Source organism: Nanorana parkeri, unplaced genomic scaffold (assembly GCF_000935625.1).
Source record: "Nanorana parkeri isolate BGI_ZX_2015 unplaced genomic scaffold, ASM93562v1 scaffold1426, whole genome shotgun sequence".
Lineage (NCBI taxonomy): Eukaryota > Metazoa > Chordata > Amphibia > Anura > Dicroglossidae > Nanorana > Nanorana parkeri.
The window spans coordinates 230,485-250,252 of NW_017307694.1; the positions used below are offsets into that span (position 1 = coordinate 230,485).

The 19,768-nt window shown below is 48.5% G+C and overlaps 1 protein-coding gene across 1 annotated transcript in view; it reads right to left on the reverse strand.

Annotated features, from left to right (window-relative positions):
* LOC108798195 overlaps positions 1-19,768 on the reverse strand; it is a 69,921-nt gene that overhangs the window by 48,363 nt on the left and 1,790 nt on the right. Inside the window, 10 exon segments of the mRNA XM_018569922.1 lie at positions 1,589-2,781; positions 6,266-6,359; positions 6,845-6,966; positions 7,968-8,882; positions 15,442-15,443; positions 15,828-16,806; positions 17,749-17,853; positions 18,125-18,235; positions 18,658-18,820; positions 18,978-19,041. Of these exon segments, the coding sequence (XP_018425424.1) occupies positions 1,589-2,781; positions 6,266-6,359; positions 6,845-6,966; positions 7,968-8,882; positions 15,442-15,443; positions 15,828-16,806; positions 17,749-17,853; positions 18,125-18,235; positions 18,658-18,820; positions 18,978-19,041 (3,748 nt within the window).

Genomic DNA, 19,768 nt, shown 5'->3' on the forward strand with positions numbered 1-19,768 from the left:
ATATCATTTGAGAAACTCACCACTCAAGGATACGCAACACAAATTTGGCCAAATTTTGGTCTCGTTGGCTGGACACCTCGGCCTTTGTGGCTCCTTCCTCTCAGGATCACAATACGGTTGATCAGAGGCTTTATAGAACGATCGTGTCTACTGTGCCATGGTTGGTATTTACCTTCTAACCTGAGGGTTTTCCCCCGACGCAGCGCCTATCCTCCAGCTGGAATATAATCCTCTGATGGCCTCAACGTCTCTTCTAAAGACAGCAAAGTGAGGACTTCCAAGCCGCTGAAGTATCAAGAGTCTTCTTTTGCAGAAGGCTTGTTTGGAGGGTGACCTTGTGTTTGCATTGGTGTGTGCACTTTCTTTTTATTATTATTATATATATTTTTTAAACTTTTTTTTCATCCAACTTTATTGCTATCACAAGAAGGCTAACAAGCCCCCTATGTAATTGTAAAGGGCAGGTGACGGGTACTCTTTATGAAGGCCCCCTACTCTCTACTCCAGACGACCGAGCACAGTCCAGTCCTGTGTAGCCGGGATTCTGACAGCTTTGAACCCGGAAGTCCTCGGAGCCGATAAACACAACCGAACACACATAGTTTTTCATTTTTTTATTCTGTTTTTCAGCAGTAAGGAGATAAAATAAGAGACAAAGATTTCATAGAGCTGAAACATGCACACGCATTTCGGGGGTGGGGCTCACCAGGCGGTGTGGGAGGGGTCGCGCTGTGCGTATAAAATGCGCCCCCCTGGTGCCCGTTTTAAACACTAAAGGTTTTCAAAGGTAAACCAGTACAGAGTACAGCTGGGGGGTGGGGGAGGTAAACAAACTTTGGCCCTCTAGCTGTTGTGGAACTACAACTCCCATAAAGGCATGAGAGCCAGAGGCATGATGGAACTTTTTTGTTTTTTTAAAAATAAATATGGTGTCAGTTATAAAGTGTGGGTACCCAAGACTTGCGCTGTCCCCGAATACCAGGATGGGTAACGCTCAGGCACTTCCGGAGACCGGTCAAGCTTATCCACCCCTGCGGCATCCTCCACATTTCTATGGGCCCATCACTACAAAACGGTATCACTCCAGGTGGTTTTCCTGGCTCATTCACCGTCTACGGCCGGTGTAGGCAACCTCGGCGCTCCAGCTGTGGTGAAACTACAAATTATATCATGCCTGTGGCTTCCAGCCTTGCAATGCCTCATGGGACTTGTAGTTCCATCACAGCTGAAGTGCCGAGGTTGCCTACCCCTGATCTACGGCTAAGCCACTGTTGGGGTGAAACTTGTTGGAGGAGAAGTATCAAGGGTCTGGCTTGGTTTTGTACAATTATGCAAGTGTCAATAAAGCTTGTTGAAAAAAACAAAACCGGTGCGATAGATGTGCAGCTTTCTGATAGGTTGCCTTACTGGCCAACAGAAATGTGTCAAGAAGGGGCGGGCCAATGTTTGACGCTACAAGGGGTTGGACTTAAGGTGTAGCAGCAAGGGTTGGGGGGCTTGAATTGTTTTTATGCTGTCTGGGGACTGAGGGTTGTCACCCGGAGAGGAAGACATGTTCTACTCAAACTCGACTTCCACCTGCTGAAACAGGAAGCTCTTGTCCCCTGTGGGAACTGAGATGCGACAAAAAGAAGGATTTTTTGGTGAACCCTTTCCCGCATTCTGAGCACGAGTATCGCTTCTCCCCCGTGTGGACCTTCTCATGGGTGGCAAGGTACGACTTTTCAGAAAAGCATTTCCCGCACTCGGAACACACATAGGGCTTTTCCCCTCTGTGAATTTTTTCATGGGCCACGAGGTTCGACCTCACGGCAAAACATTTCCCACATTCAAAACACGAATACGGCTTCACTCCGGTGTGAGTCCTCTCGTGGATGATAAGCTGTGCTTTCTGAGAAAAACACTTCCCGCACTCCGAACAGGAATGCGGCTTCTCCCCCGTGTGGATTTTGACGTGGGTGTTAAGAGACGATTTACAGGAAAAGCTCTTTCCGCATTCAGTACACGAATACGGCCTCTCCCCCGTGTGAATCTTACCGTGGACGACGAAAGAGGACTTGTGAGAGAAGCATCTCCCGCACACAGCGCACGTAAATGGTTTCTCCCCCGTGTGCACTTTTTTATGGGCGGCAAGAGATAACTTGTGTGAGAAGCTTTTCCCGCATTCGGTACATGAAAACGGCTTCTCCCCCGTGTGCACCTTTTCATGGTTCATCAGAGTCGTTTTCTGCGCAAAACACTTCCCGCACGCCAAACACGAGAACGGCTTTTCCCCGGTGTGGGTCTTTGCGTGCACGATGAGGTTTCTCCTGTGAAAAAAACATCTCCCGCACTCCAAGCAGGAAAAAGGCCTCTCGCCAGAATGAGTTCTCTGGTGCTTGGTGAGAATGCACCTTTCGGTAAAGCACTTACCGCATTCCGAACAGGGATACGGCTTCTCGCCAGTGTGAGTCATCCGGTGGCGCGTAAATTGCTGTTTTTCAAAGTAGCATTTCCCACACTCCGGACACGGGTAGATCTTCTGCCTTTTGTGGTCTCTCCGGTGTGATGTGAGGTCCACTCTCCGGGTAAAACATTCGCCACACTGGGAACACGGGAAGGTTTTACCCAATCGGCGGGCTATATGAGGTACGGGATTCCTCAGGGGCGTGGCCGTTGTAGGTGATAACCTTTCTCTGTGAAGTACCTGAGGGACATCTGAGGTCATCTCGTCATCTTTTATTCCACCATTCGAAGGGATAACGGGACGATTCTCTCGGCTTTCACCGATGTGCCGTCTCTCTGGGTTAAATAAAAACAAAGACGTTTGGTCTCATTAGGCATCAGGAAAGAGGTGATCCTGTACCTTTCCCACACCCAAAAACTATTTGGCCAAATGTGAACTTTAAACATCCATCCTGTTTTCACCTACTTGACTATGGAGTGGCCACACCCCAGACCACAAAGTCCATTGGAGGACACAGGAAGACATATATTGTTTGGTTATACTGCCATCTAGTGGACACTGGCAAACAAAAAACTTTAAGCCAGCGCAGGACAACCCCTCCTACTACCAGCGTGCCTCCGTTTTTGTTAGTTTCCTAGGAGGATGGACATTTTTTCTTCAGCTCTGCTGTGTTTATGTATTTGCACCACCTCCCTCCCCTACTACCAGTGTTACCTGTGGCTCCGCCTCTTTGCTGCTGTGGTTCTACAAGCCTGTGCGCTTCTCTTTGCTGCACAGAGTTAGCAGCTGCTCAGACCAGTTCTCTTCACCTGAGCAACGTTCCTGTTGCCTCCGAGCTCCCGTCTGCACCTTTGCCCCTGTTCCGCTTTCCTTGGATTGACCTTCTGTGTACTGACCTGGCTTTGTCTCTTGGATTCGCTCGTCTGCTGCCTGCCTTGACCTTTCACCTGTCTCCTGGATCTTCTCTTTGTCTCTGCCCGCCTGTAATCTGCCTTATGTCTGTATCATTTTGCATGGCTTGTCTCTGGACAACCTGAGGGTCGTGACCTGGTACCGGCATGCAGCAAAATCCAGCTCTGAAGAAGACCAGTTGGTGCTTAGACTCCCTGCCCTGGGAAGGGGGCGCCGCATCACTGCCTCAGTACCTTGGACTTCTGACAACAGCCCTTTCCTGTCAAGACGCACTCCACTAGATCTGTGAGGATAACCTCTCCTACTACCCGCATGCCTCTGTTTTGTGGCAACTCAACACTGGAGACATGATCGTAAACAGAGGAGGGGAGGAACCTGTGGCCCTCAATGGGTTTAATGGGACACATGTAACTTTTCCCAGATCTCAGCCCGACTGTAGCTAGAACTAATGCTCACAAAGTTCTATAATTATTGGAATTTGGTGGAGGGCCACCAGGGGACTCCAAGTCATGTGGAATTATTGGTTGTCTAGGAGTGGTAGCCAAGGAAGGTGTGACGTAGCAGTGGACTCACAGACTGAGCCCCTGATTGGGATGGAAGCCAAGGCCAGGCAGCTAACGTATGACTTAGCAGTGGGTTAATTGAACTCATAGATTGAACCCTTGCTTGATATGGAAGCCAATTCTAGGCACCTAACGTGGGACATAGGAGTGGACTCATAGATTGAAGCCTTGACTGGGATGGAAGCCAAGGCCAGGCAGCTAACCTGTGATGCAGCAGTGAACTCAGACTGAGCCCTTGATTGAGATGGAAGCCAAGACCAGGCAGCTGATGTATGGCATAGCAGTGGCCTCATAGACTGAAGCCTTGATTAAGATGGAAGCCAAGGCCAGGCAGCTAACCTGTGATCCAGCAGTGAACTCAGACTGAGCCCTTGATTGAGATGGAAGCCAAGACCAGGCAGCTGATGTATGGCATAGCAGTGGCCTCATAGACTGAAGCCTTGATTAAGATGGAAGCCAAGGCCAGGCAGCTAACCTGTGATCCAGCAGTGAACTCAGACTGAGCCCTTGATTGAGATGGAAGCCAAGACCAGGCAGCTGATGTATGGCATAGCAGTGGCCTCATAGACTGAAGCCTTGATTAAGATGGAAGCCAAGGCCAGGCAGCTAACCTGTGATCCAGCAGTGAACTCAGACTGAGCCCTTGATTGAGATGGAAGCCAAGACCAGGCAGCTGATGTATGGCATAGCAGTGGCCTCATAGACTGAAGCCTTGATTAAGATGGAAGCCAAGGCCAGGCAGCTAACCTGTGATCCAGCAGTGAACTCAGACTGAGCCCTTGATTGAGATGGAAGCCAAGACCAGGCAGCTGATGTATGGCATAGCAGTGGACTCATAGACTGAAGCCTTGATTGAGATGAAAGCCAAGGTCAGTCAGCTGATGTATGGCATATCAGTGGACTCATAGACTGAAGCCTTGATTAAGATGCAAGCCAAGGCCAGGCAGCTGATGTATGGCATATCAGTGGACTCATAGACTGAAGCCTTGATTGAGATGGAAGCCAAGACCAGGCAGCTGATGTATGGCATAGCAGTGGACTCATAGACTGAAGCCTTGATTGAGATAGAAGCCAAGGCCAGGTAGCTGACGTATGGCATAGCAGTGGACTCATAGACTGAAGCCTTGATTGAGATGGAAGCCAAGGCCAGGTAGCTGATGTATGGCATAGCAGTGAACTCAGACTGAGCCTTTGATTGAGATTGAAGCCAAGGTCAGGCAGCTGATGTATGGCATAGAGGTGGACTCATAGCCTGAAGCCTTGATTGAGATAGAAGCCAAGGCCAGGCAGCTGATGTATGTCACAGAGGTGGACTCATAGACTGAAGCCTTGATTGAGATGGAAGCCGAGGTCAGGCAGCTGACGTATGGCACAGCAGTAGACTCATAGACTGAAGCCTTGATTAAGATGGAAGCCAAGGCCAGGTAGCTGATGTATGGCATAGCAGTGGACTCATAGCCTGAAGCCTTGATTGAGATGGAAGTCAAGGCCAGACAGCTGACGTATTGCAGAGCAGTGGGCTCATAGCCTGAAGCCTTGATTGAGATAGAAGCCAAGGCCAGGTAGCTGATGTATGGCATAGCAGTGGACTCATAGACTGAAGCCTTGATTAAGATGGAAGCCGAGGTCAGGCAGTTGATGTATGGCGTAGTGGTGGACTCATAGACTGAAGCCTTGATTAAGATGGAAGCCAAGGGAGAAGCCAGACTTCTACTGGTGAGCAGTACTAACATTCCAGATCCACCCACCTCAATACATTCCAAGAACAGGATTTTATGGAGAGTCCAAAAATTAAATTTTCTTTCTTGCCCGTTGAGGGGCACAGGAAGTCTTTACCCCTTGGGACGTCCAAAACCAGTCCACATGAGGGATGGGCAAGAAGGAAAACAGCCACTAAGAAGCCCAAGAAATCAACTGAAAATGGGGGCAACCTGCATCTCAAAGAGCCAACTGAAGGACCTCATGCCTGAGGTCAATGAGGCAGAACTTAGAGAACATGTGAAGACCATGTGGCAACCCCCCAACTCTGGGAAACAGTAGCCTGTTGCCAAGAAGCACTCACAGATCTAGAAGAGTCCGTCTTGACTGGAGTTAGTCTTTAACAAAGCAAAGCTGAAGATGTCCATCCTCTTAGGACACTAGCAAAAAACTGATGCATGCTGGGAGAAGGAGGCGTTATTCTGGGCTGGCCTCTCCTTTTTTTTCTGTTTGCCAGTGTCCAATCCTCCTGTAGGCGGCAGTACAACCCAAAGGCCACAGACTTCCTGTGTCCCTCAATGGACAAGACAGTGTGGAGGCAACGGACTATATCACAAATACTCACCTGTGCTGATCTCTGAAGGACTTTCCTCCTCCTCCTTACACGGCTCATCGCCCCTCACAGCCGTCACCTCTGCTTCTTCCTTCACTTCCACTTTAACGGGAGTCACATTTTCACCCTGCACATTGGAGAACAACATCAAATATAAATCTGGAGATTGTGGAGTAAACTGGGTCTGACGTGCAGGAACAAGCTCTAGGATTTGAAGGCTCGGAGCTCAAGGTGGTTGCCTAGCCTGCAATAAAAGCAAAAGACGTGGTTTTACAATGACTGCATACGAAGCTCCGCCCCTCCAGCTGTGGTGAAACTACAAATCCCATGAGGCATTGTAAGTCTGATAGCTTTAGGAGAGAGTGGTGGAACAACTCGCCATGAATCCGAGGCACGCCAGTCCCTCCTGGGTGCCTAGGACGACCATGGCGGGTGTCGGAAAGGAGAGAGCCCGGCGAACGATCATCGGCTGATCTTCCCTATCTAGAATGAACCTGGAAGTGACGCACTCTGATCACTTGCAGGTTTAGGTTGGTCATTTCATCAGCCTCCCTGGCCACCGTAGAAGCTAATGGGGCACGATCCTTACTCCATCCAAAACTACAAAAGTACTTTCGGACCCTCCATTCCATCTACCTGATGATCCTGAGGGACCTTGTGGCCTTCCTGTGTGGAATCCTGGGATCTCAGTGGATTGGGACATCTCTCTGGTGGATTTCGGTTAGAAGGGGCTTCTGTAAGAAATTCACATATATTCACATAGGTGTGAGACTGTATGTTGTACTACAGGACAATGCACACACTCACATCATGGAGCCCACATCAGCCCCGATACAAGCAGAGGGTTGGCTCTTGGGAGGAGCCGCAACACACAGCCAGCAATACAAACACATTTTCTATATATATTGACAGTTCGTTATGATGTACAATGAACTTTATAGTAGGGATGCACCAATACCGGTTTTTCGGTATCGAGTACGAATACCATTATTTTTTTCCCGGTCCTCGCCGATACCGATACCGGAAATCCCATTAGGGAAGCTGGGCGGCATGTAAGGACTCGCCGCCCGGCTTCCTGATTAGCAGGAAAGCCGTCTCCGTGCTCCCTCGTCACCAGGTGACGGGGAAGCATGAAGCTGGCTTTCTGGCCAATCAGTAAGCCGGCGGGGGGGGGGAAGGTCGGTTAATGACTCACCCCCTGGGTTCCTGATAGGCCAGCTTCCCGACCAATCAGGAAGCCAGGCGGCAATTCATTATACACCAAGCAGGAAGCCGGCTCCATGCTCCCTCATCACCAGGTGAGGGGGGGGATAATGACTCGGTGCCTGGCTTCCTGATTGGCCGGGAAGCCGGCACCATGCTCCCTCATCACCAAGTGAATCATTAATGAATGAATCATTACCTGCCCCCCAGCTTCCTGATTGGCTTGGAAGCCATCTCTGTGATCCCTGGAGAGGAGGGAGCATGGGGCCGGCTTCACCAATCAATCAGGAAGCCCGGCAGCGTATAATGACTCTCTGCCCGGCTTCCTGATACGGGAAGTTCTGGTATCGGGCTAGGCATCGGTAACATTTGGGTGAGTACGAGTACTCGCCCAAATACTCAACACCGGCACCTATACCAATACCAGTGCATCCCTACTTTATAGCCATGATGGAAGGGGGTCCCTTGAAACCCCAAAACACATTCTATCCCACTCATCCAAAACTTCACCCCATTCCAAACCCCTCCTCACCTACATGAACGCTCGTGTGTTTCACCAGACTCCTTTTTCGAGCGAAACTCATCCCGCACTCCGAACATGAAAACGGCTTCTCCCCCGTATGGACCCGTCCATGTTTGGTAAGAGCGGACCTCTCAGAAAAACCTCTCCCGCACTCAGGACACGAGTACGGCTTCTCCCCGGTGTGGGTCCTCTGGTGCAAAACGAGCTTGGCGTTCTGGTAAAAACACTTGCCACATTCCGAACAGGAAAACGGCTTCTCCCCCGTGTGAGTCTTCCGATGGGCGATAAGTTGCCCTCGGAGGGAGAAGCATTTCCCGCAATCGGGACATGAATATGGCTTCTCCCCCGTGTGAGATCGTTGATGTAAAACCAGCTTGGATTTCTGGTAAAAACACTTCCCGCAATCTGAACACGAATAAGGCTTCACCCCTGTGTGAGTTTTCTCATGGTAGTTGAGACCCGATTTGTTAAAAAAACATTTCCCGCACACTGAACACGAATACGGCTTCTCTCCCGAGTGACTCCTCTGGTGCTTATTAAGACGCGTACGGTCGACGTAGCGTTTCCCACACTCGGAACACGGGTACGGCTTCTCTCCCGTGTGAGTCATCTGATGCGACAGAAGATATTCTCTCTGGAAGAAAGATTTCCCGCATAACGTACATGAAAATTGCTTCTCCTCTAAGTGAGTCCTCTGGTGTTTGACCAGTTCCCACCTTTCGGAAAAACCTTTGCCGCATCCAGAACATGAATACGGCTTCTGAGCCCAATGAGTTTTCTGATGTCTATCGAGTTTCTTCTTCGTACAAAAACATTTCTCGCACTCGAGACATGAATACGGCTTCTTCCTTCTGTGACTTCTCTGGTGGGAGGTGAGGTCCTCCCTCTGGGTAAAACATTCACCACATTCAGGACACGTGAAAGCTCCATCTTCTCTATGATGAGTAACAGGAAGTAAGGGCTGGGGAACAATCCCCCCATGTGACGAGGGATCTGCCGCGGCATGCAAGGGATGGAGAGTTGGGGCAACGGGTTGGCTTTCTCCTGAAGCCTCTGCTGGAAAGTCACCATTTTCTTCTTCTCCATCTAACGTGGTGATGAGACCTTTGCCCCGGTTGTTGTGTTCTTCATCTAGAGGAAATGAACAAAGGTAAGTCAGAAGGTTCCAACCAAAGGTAGGCAAACCCTGGCCCGCCAGCTGTGGTGAAACTTAAAATCCCATCATGCACCTGCCTTTGGGAGTCATGCCTCTGGATGGCAGGGTCTTGCAATGCCTCATGGGATTTGTAGTTGCCCCACTGCTGGTTCAAACAATGAAGCTTATGTTTATCAGTAGAAAAAGCTCTAAAGGGAAAGCCTTCGTAAAGATACATTTTCATCCCACATTCTCTCCCTCCTTTGGGTCCCCAAACCTGGAGATCTACAACTAGAAATTCTAAAAAAAACACCCCCCCTTATCGCCCGGGTCAACCCCTTTGATCACTAATACCCCTCCATCACCCGGGTCATCTCTGGACATTGTTAATACCCCTTTTATCACCTGGGTCAACCCCCCTACCTTATCACTAAGGTCAACCATAGACATCACTAATACTCAGCCCCATTGATCACTAATACCTACAGCATGACTGTATATGATCAGTCATTTGGGCACTTAGTGGCGGGGACGTACAGTGTAGTCTCCCGTCACAAAAGGGTTAATATTTGTTTTCTTTCAGTGTTTATGACTCACCTGTGCTGATCTTTGGAGGAACTTCCTCCTCTTTAATCCTCACATGTCCTTCTTCCTCTTCAGCTTTGACTTCTCTCGGAGTGTCTCTGTTATCTGTGAATAAAGATGAAAGTGAAGCCCCCTGTACTGAGATGTATGAGAGACCCCAGAGAATGTGTGTGGGGGGGAGACTGGTCACGTCTCTCTTGACTGGTAACACACAATGACATGATGTGAGGAGGAGAGCCGGAGTCTAATAGAGGCTGGTGGCTCCTGACTCCCCCCACTAGACATATTCCGTCCCCCCATTACTGTCTACTGACAGAGGAGGGGGGAGAAGAAGAGATTGTTGTAGTGACTGAACAAGGAGAATCTGGGACTCTTCTCTGGATTTAGTGTTTATTACTCACCTGTGCTGATCTCTGGAATGATCTCCCTCTCCTTACACGACTCATCAACCCTCATAGACGGATCTTGTGCTTCTTCCTTCACTTCAACTTTACGATTCTCATTCTTACAAAAAAAACAATGCAGATATTACATTTAAATACAGCCCATTAAACTCCGGTTAAGACCCTCAGTGCTATCTACCTGATCCTCCTGAGGGATCTCCTGATGTTCCTGTGTGGAATCCCGGGAATACAGAGGACGGGTCTGAGGGATCTCCTGATGTTCCTGTGTGGAGTCCCGGGAATACAGAGGACGGGGACATCTCTCTGGGGTATTTCTGTTCCTGGATCCATCTGTAGGAAACACACACACTGACTGAATACATTGTTTCTATGTCTTTATATCAGAGGATGTGTGTATCTAGGGGGATCCTCAATACTCAAGAAATGAAAGTCTCCTCTTACCCGGTGATGTGAGGGGCGGCCGGTTCTCCATCATGGCGTCCTTGTAGAGGTCCTTGTGTCCTTATATACACTCTTCGTATATCTGTTTCCGCATGTAGGGTAAAGGCTGTTTCGTGGAGCCCTCACTGCAACAAAATCACGAATGTAACCGAATTGAGCTCATATTAAGAATCAATATAATGTATATTTATGGAGATATAAGATTCAGTTCTATCAACCAAGGAGAAAAAAACATTTTGGCTGAAGTTTTTTTTTTTTTAAATAAGACTTAACTTTATTAGTCTTGTTCCCGTTGTGACACTGATCAGCACCATCAAGGTACTCAGTAGGCTTCAGAAGTATAAAGAAGGAACTAAATCTTATAGGCACATCATGGTATATAGTACGGGTGACCCGAATCCTGGGGTGGAATAACGAGCAAGTCCTGGTAGCATTCAGAGATGGCCCTGGACCTCCAGATCAGTCCCATTGGCCAGAATGGCTGCTTGATGGACCAATAGGAAGACACCGGAAGCTGCGGCCAAAACTTGCTTGGTATGGCACCCCAAACATCAGGGCAGCCAAAGTGCTGTAGACCACATTTAATACCAAACAAGGGGTTACTCTAGGGTTGCCACCTTTTCTTCAAGCAAAACCCGAACACTCTAGCGACGCACAGACATTTTTGTGGGAGAATGAGTCGCGGCTTGTTCATAAGTAAAAAGTGCCACCCATTCATATGTAAATATCACAGTAGAGACTATTTTCAGGGGGGGGGCCAGTAACCCCAATCTTAATTTTGGTTGCCCCTGGTCTGCCTGACATCTTGTGTCCGGGTTTCTGCTGCCATGAAACCCGAACACAGCATTCAAAACCCGAACTGTCCGAGTGAATCCTGTACAGGTGGCAACCCTAGGTTACTCCCGCCTCGTCTGGGGAAACATTCCGGCCCTATCATCTCTTTCCTATACCCTTATTATCGGCCAAATCAGTAAAATACTGGCCAGGTGGTGACCCATAGACCCTTCCTGTCCTCTAACTGCCAGGAGGGAGTCATTTCTAAATCTGACTTTCCTCCCATTCATAAGACGCACTGATGCTCAATACGCCCCCAGCGCCATCAACCCCGGCCCCAGCAGAGCTCACCATCTAATGTTCTACACATCAAACGACCTGCAGGAAGATGATGATTTGTTGAGGTGACATGATTCCCCACCCCCCATCCAGTCCACAGAGAGTGCTGGGACCCCCTTCTCTCAAAATAAGAATATAGTATTAATATTACCTCCTCCTCACTGGGCACACACTCTACAGCCTCAGACCCCCAGCAGGAGGCTTTTTGAGCTGAAATTCCCCCTCCTTTTTCTTAATGTGGTCTACAAAAAAATGGCCGCCGCCCCTCTTGCACTGGGGACACTTCCTCCTCTCACAAGAGAGGCGGTCGCCCTCTAGTGGCGAGTGAATAAGCAATACTATGTTGGCTGGGCGTCACTATGGCAACCAGGAAGCCGCTGGAGTGCCGTGAAACACACAGCGGAGCCACAGGGCGGAAGTGGGAGGGGAATAGTTATGATAGAGAAGAGAGCAGTAGCTCCTCAGGGCTGAGGAGGGTCTTCTTGTATCCAGTCTGAGTTAATTTTATTATAATGTAATTGAGATTTAATCAAATAGAATCAAATATAAAATAATACAATGGTGATTAAAATATCAAATGTCAGTATTCATAAAAAAAAAAAAAAGTTTCCTCTGTGACGTTACCAAATGTTACAGCCAATAAGACTGCAGCTAACATTATATAAGAGGAATTGTCTAGTTGGTTGCTATAGGAAACACATCAAACTCCTCCCCCCTGCCCAAACCACCCCTATAATATACCCTAGGAAGGATTGTCCTGTATGGGGAATGTTACAAGTTCCCGGGTCTGTACACCTGCTGTGCCCATTATGAGGGGCTCCCACCATCCCTGTGCCGAGTTCTTTGGTCTGCACACCTGCTGTGCCCATTATGAGGGGCTCCCACCATCCCTGTGCTGAGTTCCCGGGTCTGCACACCTGCTGTGCCCATTATGAGGAGCTCCCACCATCCCTGTGCTGAGTTCCTGGGCCACCGACATCTCCCAGTTGGACAGAAATAGAAATCAGGAATTATGGCCAGGAGGTCTTTTTGTTGTGGCCTCCAACTTTGAAGAAGCCCTGGCCCTTTTTATTCCCCTAAAGCTGTGGTCATGTGACACTGCGGTCCCGAGTTTTCTCAACTTTTCTGGAAGCAGACGGCAGGGTGTGCAAGTCACTGCCAGCTTAACATGGACGCTACCTACTGGCCGCCCAGTGGTGGGGTCCTCTCAGGAGTCGAGTCTCCAGTGGCGGGGTCCTCTCAGGAGTCGAGTCTCCAGTGGTGGGGTCCTCTCAGGAGTCGAGTCTCCAGTGGGGGGTCCTCTCAGGAGTCGAGTCTCCAGTGGCAGGGTCCTCTCAGGAGTCGAGTCTCCAGTGGTGGGGTCCTCTCAGGAGTCGAGTCTCCAGTGGGGGGTCCTCTCAGGAGTCGAGTCTCCAGTGGCAGGGTCCTCTCAGGAGTCGAGTCTCCAATGGCAGGGTCCTCTCAGGAGTCGAGTCTCCAGTGGCAGGGTCCTCTCAGTAGTCGAGTCTCCAGTGGCAGGGTCTTCTCAGGAGTCAAGTCTCCAGTGGCGAAGTCCTCTCAAGAGTCGAGTCATCGAGTCTCCAGTGGTGGGGTCCTCTCAGGAGTCGAGTCTCCAGTGGGGGGTCCTCTCAGGAGTCGAGTCTCCAGTGGCAGGGTCCTCTCAGGAGTCGAGTCTCCAGTGGTGGCATCAGCAAAACAAGACGGCAAGGGTCTGGCCAGCGGGGGCTCGGAAACTCTATCACAAGATAGAATGAGGTGGCCATACAGCATTGGTCCAGAGATGACTTCTACATTTCTCATGCCACCCCTCTGACCTCCACGAGGTGATGTTCTTCAAGCCTGGTGAGGGATTGGTCAACACAGCGCACTGTATTGTAGGACATGATCGCCAACTCTTCTCGAACCTCAGGAGGGGTATTTTGAGGGCCGCCAGCGCTGTTAGAAGGGTTCTGGCGCTGCAGGTTGTCTGCTGTCCAATCTTATCTCAATTTATAGCGGACTTCCTCCAAATCTACTAACACAACAAAATCACCAGCAAAGAGAGAAATCTTTGACAAAAATTAGGAATTTATTAGTGTTATGTTTGCTTTTATAGTAAAAGCCAAAAATTCTTGTAAGTTTTTGAGAAAGTGGGAACTAGAACCTCCTACTTCCTGTCCCAGAGACAGGGAGTCATTTCCTGTGCCAGAAGGAATCATGGAAACATGGAATCATTCCCACTCACTTTCTGTCCCAAAGGCAGAGAGTACTTTTCTCTCACTTCCTGCCCCGGAGACAAGAAGTCATGTCCTCTCACCTCCTGTGTCAGAGGCAGGAAATCATGTCCTCTCACCTCCTGTGGCACAGGCAGGGAGTCATGTCCTCTAATTGAGACATTTCATCTCACCTCCTGTCTCAGGGGCAGGGAGGCATTCCCTCTCACTTCCTGTTCCAGAGGCAGGAAGTAATTCCATCCCACTTCCTGTCTCAAAGGCAGGGAGTCATTCCCACTCACTTCCTGTCCCATGAACAGGGAGTCATTTCCACTCACTTCCTGTCCCAGAAGCATGGAGTCATGTCCCCTCACTTCCTATCACAGAGGCAGGGAGTCATGTCCTCTCACTTCCTGTGCCAGAGGCAGGGAGTCATGTCCCCTCACTTCCTATCACAGAGGCAGGGAGTCATGTCATCCCATTTCCTGTCCCAGAGGCAGGGAGTCTTGACCTCTCACTTCCTCTCCAAAAAACAGGGAATCATTTCCTTTCACTTCCTATCCAGAGACAGGGAGTCAGAGGGACAGGAACTGATGATAAATCTTTCTAATGCAGACAGAGACAGCGAACAGTAGCATGGGGAAAGGTCGGAGCCTCGGTCTCTTATCTTCTATTGGTGTCTTACTGTATCAGTGAAACCTCCCTACCTCTCATTTCTCATTCCGGTCACAGGAATGCATTGTGAAGGGAAATCAAATGGAGATGCAAAAGTGTGACGTTTCGGAGCCACACAAGGCCCCTATGGCCCCGTTGCCTGATGAAGGGGCCCCGTGTGGCTCTGAAACGTTGCACTTTTGCTGGTTCTGACACGCTGATTGGACATCAATAAAGGAAGTTCCCAATGATGATACCTCAGGTGTGCTAGTGACAAGATTTCTTGACTGGATGGAATGTGGATGGTTCAGAGGGGCATAAACCGGTATGGTGCGCCATGGGGATTCATACAGGGCCCAATTGCTGCGCGGGTTGTTCAGGGGGACCCAAAGTTGGAATCCGCGTATAAAGTCTACTGTGAGCGCCAGACCAAAGAACCAAGATCCCGAATCTTGGAATATTGGTGTTAGTTCATAACAAGAAAACCTCAAGAAAAAAAGCCAACGCGTTTCAGGGGCTCAAACATCTCCCCCTTCTTCAGGGCTACAAGACAGATACAAAAAGTGTAAATCTCTATAATAAAATTCCACCTTTCATATATATTTGTTTGTATATGAATTGTAGAATCTGAATATGGATGTTTACAACCATTATTGTTTCTGGAGGTTCTGGGCTCCATTTGCTCTCCAATATCTGTGAATGTTCGATTGGTGTGAATAGAGGCAACAACGTACGTTCTTAGTGAATTCTCTTTTTAGGTTGATTGTAATGTAATGTAATACTGCAATATGGCCAGCAGGTGAAGCTGAGCAGCATCGGAAATAAATATGCGCTGCCTGTGCTCATCAGCTCCATCTAGTGGCCATATAGCGGCATCACATTACATTCCACCTGGAAAAAGCTTAATTTTCGCCTCCATTCGCATCGAATGAACGTTCGAAGAGATTCGCAGGGCAAACGTCTCTGGGAATTTTTATGAAAATAGACCCCTCGGTTCTGTGGTCTGGCACTCACAATTTTATACAGAGGTTCAAATCCTTCCCCCCTCTATGTAAAACACAAAACATTGGTTGGATGGATTACTCTTCAAATGTCACAGAATACCTTCCAGTCTCCCCTCTATATTCCAATCATGGAACCGCCTTCTTCATATGAACTTCTCATGTTTAAGAGATGACCCTTGTAAAAAACGTTCACTCTATTCCGAATGGGAAAATGGTCCATCCCCCCCATTCTTGAGGGTATCAACCCCCAACTCCAACCCTGACTCAATCTTTCAGTAAAACGTTCTCTGCCCTCAATCTTTCAGGTAAAACGTTCTCCACATCAGGGACTCGCATACGACTTCTTCCCGTTGTGGGTCTTGGAATGCGTGATCAGATTCCCCTTCTGAGAAAAACCTTTCCCGCACTCGGGACAGAAGAACGGCCTCTCGCCCGTGTGTGTTCTCTGGTGTATAATCAGCTCCTTCTTCTGACAAAAACATTTGCCACATTCGGAGCAGGAGTAGGGTTTCTCCCCCGTGTGGGTCTTCTGGTGGGACACGAGATTCCCTTTGTGAGAAAACCTCTTCCCGCACTCGGAGCACGGATACGGCTTCTCCCCGGTGTGGACCCTCTTGTGCTTGGTAAGGTCTGAATTGAAGGAAAAAAGTTTGCCGCATTCGCGGCAGCTATAGGGCTTCTCTCCGGTGTGAGTCCTCTGGTGTCGGATGACTTCCCGTTTTTGGGAGAAGCACCGTCCGCATTCCAAGCAGGTATACGGCTTCTCCCCCGTGTGCGTTCGCTGGTGGATGAGAAGACTGCCTCTGCCGCTAAAAGATTTCCCGCAGTCCACACACAAATACGGCTTCTCCCCCGTGTGAGACCTCTGGTGTATTAAAAGATTGTCTCTCCGGGTGAAGCATTTCCCACATTCAGAACATGAATAAGGCTTCTCCCCGGTGTGAGCCTTCTCGTGGGTGAGGAGGTGCGATCTCCGAGAGAAACATTTCCCGCATTCCGAACATGGATACGGCTTCTCTCGTTCCTGAGATCTCTGGCACGAAGCGAGGTCTTCCTTCCTGGCAAAACATTCACCGTGCTTGGAATAAACGTGACCTTCTCGTTCATCTCCATGATGGGTGACCCGAGAAGAAGGACGAGGAAAACCACCACCATTAGTGGAGGGATCAGGTGATAGGTCAAGGCTTTGAAGTTCTGGATGAAGAATGGGGGTCATGGGGCTTTCTTCAGAAGAATCGGATGTGGTGTCGTTACAATTTATTTCACCGTCTCGAGAGATCATCTGGTGGACCTCCGGGTTACTCCAGTTGTATTGTCCATCTGGAGAAAACCAAGAGTTGTCAGAACATTGAAACAGCACATTTTGACAATAAGACAATATTAGACTGCTAGGACAAAGCCTCACAAATGTACAAAGTCCATGTCCACCATGTTCAGTTTTTGGAGGAACCAACACAGAAGGAACCAAATACACCAGTGAGGGTGAAAATAAAGAAGGTCAAAGGAACCAAATACATCAGTGAGGGTAAAATTAAAGAAGCCCCGAGGAACCAAATATACCAGTGAGGGTGAAAATAAAGAAGGCCAGAGGAACCAAATATACCAGTGAGGGTGAAAATAAAGAAGGCCAGAGGAACCAAATATACCAGTGAGGGTGAAAATAAAGAAGGCCAGAGGAACCAAATATACCAGTGAGGGTGAAAATAAAGAAGCCCAGAGGAACCAAATACACCAGTGAGGGTGAAAATAAAGAAGCCCCAAGGAACCAAATACACCATTGAGGGTGAAAATAAAGAAGGCCCATTACTTGTTTAACACAGTGCTGGCTCTAGGGATGTGATCACTACCTAGTGTAGTTCCAACCTGGAACAAGTCATATATCGTTGCCTTGCTGCATTCCTTACCGCTATAGGATGTTCCTTGAAATCCTGGTGGGTGCTCGTAGTGACCACAGATGGTGCCGTGAAGATATACAAGGTTTCAAAACGATGTCACCAGCACACCACTTAAGCGAAATCAACACAAGTCCATTTATTCATGGAGTACTGTAATTCCAGTACTGTGTTGATTTCACTTAAATGGTGTGCTGGTGACATCCTTTTGACAACCTGGAACAAGGACCCAGTAATCAGCCAGTGATCTCCTGCCCGCCAAACTTATGGATTTCACCTCATCTTTAATTGATGTATGTTTCCTAACAGACAAAAGGAAGGATCCTTCTATTGACTCAAGCGTGTTCTCTTTGTAGCTTTTATTACTCACCTGTGCCGATCTCCAAAGAAGTTTCCTCCTCTTCAGTCTTTGTCTCTTCTTCTTCCTCCTCTTCAGTTTTGACGTCCCTCTGAGTGGCTCCATCATCTCCGGAATCTGTGAATACAGAAGAGACTGAAGCCTCCTGAGATGTGTGAAAACTCCAGACAGTGTGTGTGGGGGGAGACTGGTCACGTCTCTTGGATATGATGTGAGGAGGAGAGCCGGAGTCTAATAGAGGCTGATGGCTCCTGACTCCCCCCACTAGACGCATTCCGTCCCCCCATTACTGTCTACTGACAGAGGAGGGGGGAGAAGAAGAGATTGTTGTAGTGACTGAACAAGGAGAATCTGGGACTCTTTTCTGGATTTAGTGTTTTTTACTCACCTGTGCCGATCTCTACAGGAATTTCTTCCTCTTTAATCATCACAAGTCTTTCTTCCTCCTCCTCAGGTTTGAAGTCTATCTGAGCTTCTCTTGTGTCTTCCGTGTCTGTGACTAGAGATGGGAGAGGGAAGAAGAAGAAGACTTGGTGGTTTATCTAGGTGGACCCATCTGTAGGAAACACACACACTGACTGAATCCATTGTTTCTATGTCTTTATATCAGAGGATGTGTGTATCTAGGGGGATCCTCAATACTCAAAAAATGAAAGTCTCCTCTTACCCGGTGATGTGAGGGGCGGCCGGTTCTCCATCATGACGTCCTTGTAGAGATCCTTGTGTCCTCCTAATCGCCAGATCCAAAGCTGGCCTGTAAAGCTGCGTCAGACTTCTTTGCTCAGGAAGACAACTCCATAAAAGGCGCTCTTCTAGGCTGTACCGAAGAGAAAAAGCCAACCATGTCAACCACTGGAATACAATCTATGGAGAGACATAATTTCAGCCTTCTGGCATTCTGCTAATGAGGAAGGAACGTACACACAATGTTGGAATACATTTTTAGCAGGTTTAGGACTAGTAGGTAACATTGATTCGGGTGGCTGTAGAGTTTAACACTAGAGACTCGCAGTGTGGAGCCACCACCCGGACTGGACCAGAACTGATGGCGCATAGAGGCGGACACATGTTTCTTGACATCTGGCTGTCCAGACAACATGGGTCCATTTTACAACACAAGATGGAGGAAATATCAAGTTGTGACATATGGGAGATCTGTTGCAATTCTGATCCGACTCCACAGGTGTTCCATCAATGGAGACGGAACAGACGCACCCGTGTGAAAGGGGCCAAAGCCTTACGTCGATGTGAATCTTGGCTGAACTTAGTATAGCCTCTTCTTGACTCAAGCTATAGACGTAAGGACTTAGAGAATGAAGCCGAAAATCAGAGCTTCAACTTCTGACCACAGAGGATTTCAGGGGATGGATCTCTATATAGCCAGACACGGGAATATGTCCCCAGCGTCATGATCATCCACGTCCCCAGCAGAGCTCACCATCTAATGCTCTACACATCAAAGGACTTGCAGGAAGATGATGGTTTGTTGAGGTGACATGACCCCCACATCCAATCCACAAAGAGTGCTAGGACCCCCTTCTCTCATGGTAAAACCGTATTATTATTTTTACCTCCTCTTCACTGGACACACACTCTCCAGCCTCACATCGGGAAGTTGCTTGTTGAACTATAATAATCTCTCCTCCCTTCCTCCTCTGGGCTACAACAAAATGGCTCCCTCCTGCAATGAGGATACCTCAAGACATGTACTTAATTATAAAAATTTCTTACATTTCTATGAACGTGACCCTTCATTTTGCCAAAAAGAAAAGACTTAATTCCCGTTCCACATAAAACTCTTTGAAGTTTCATATTTAGAGTGTACCAGGGCGTACAAAGGGAGCTACAAGAAAATGGCCGCCACACTTCCTGTTTTGAGACTACTTCCTCCTCTTTTACAGAAGATGGTCTCCCTCTAGTGGTGGCTCTGGCTTAGTAAATAGTAGGATGTCCACCCATTCCCTTCTGGACCAGTTTTTTTGCGCACACATGCTAAAATGTACTTTAATGACTATTTACCAAAGACCATGAA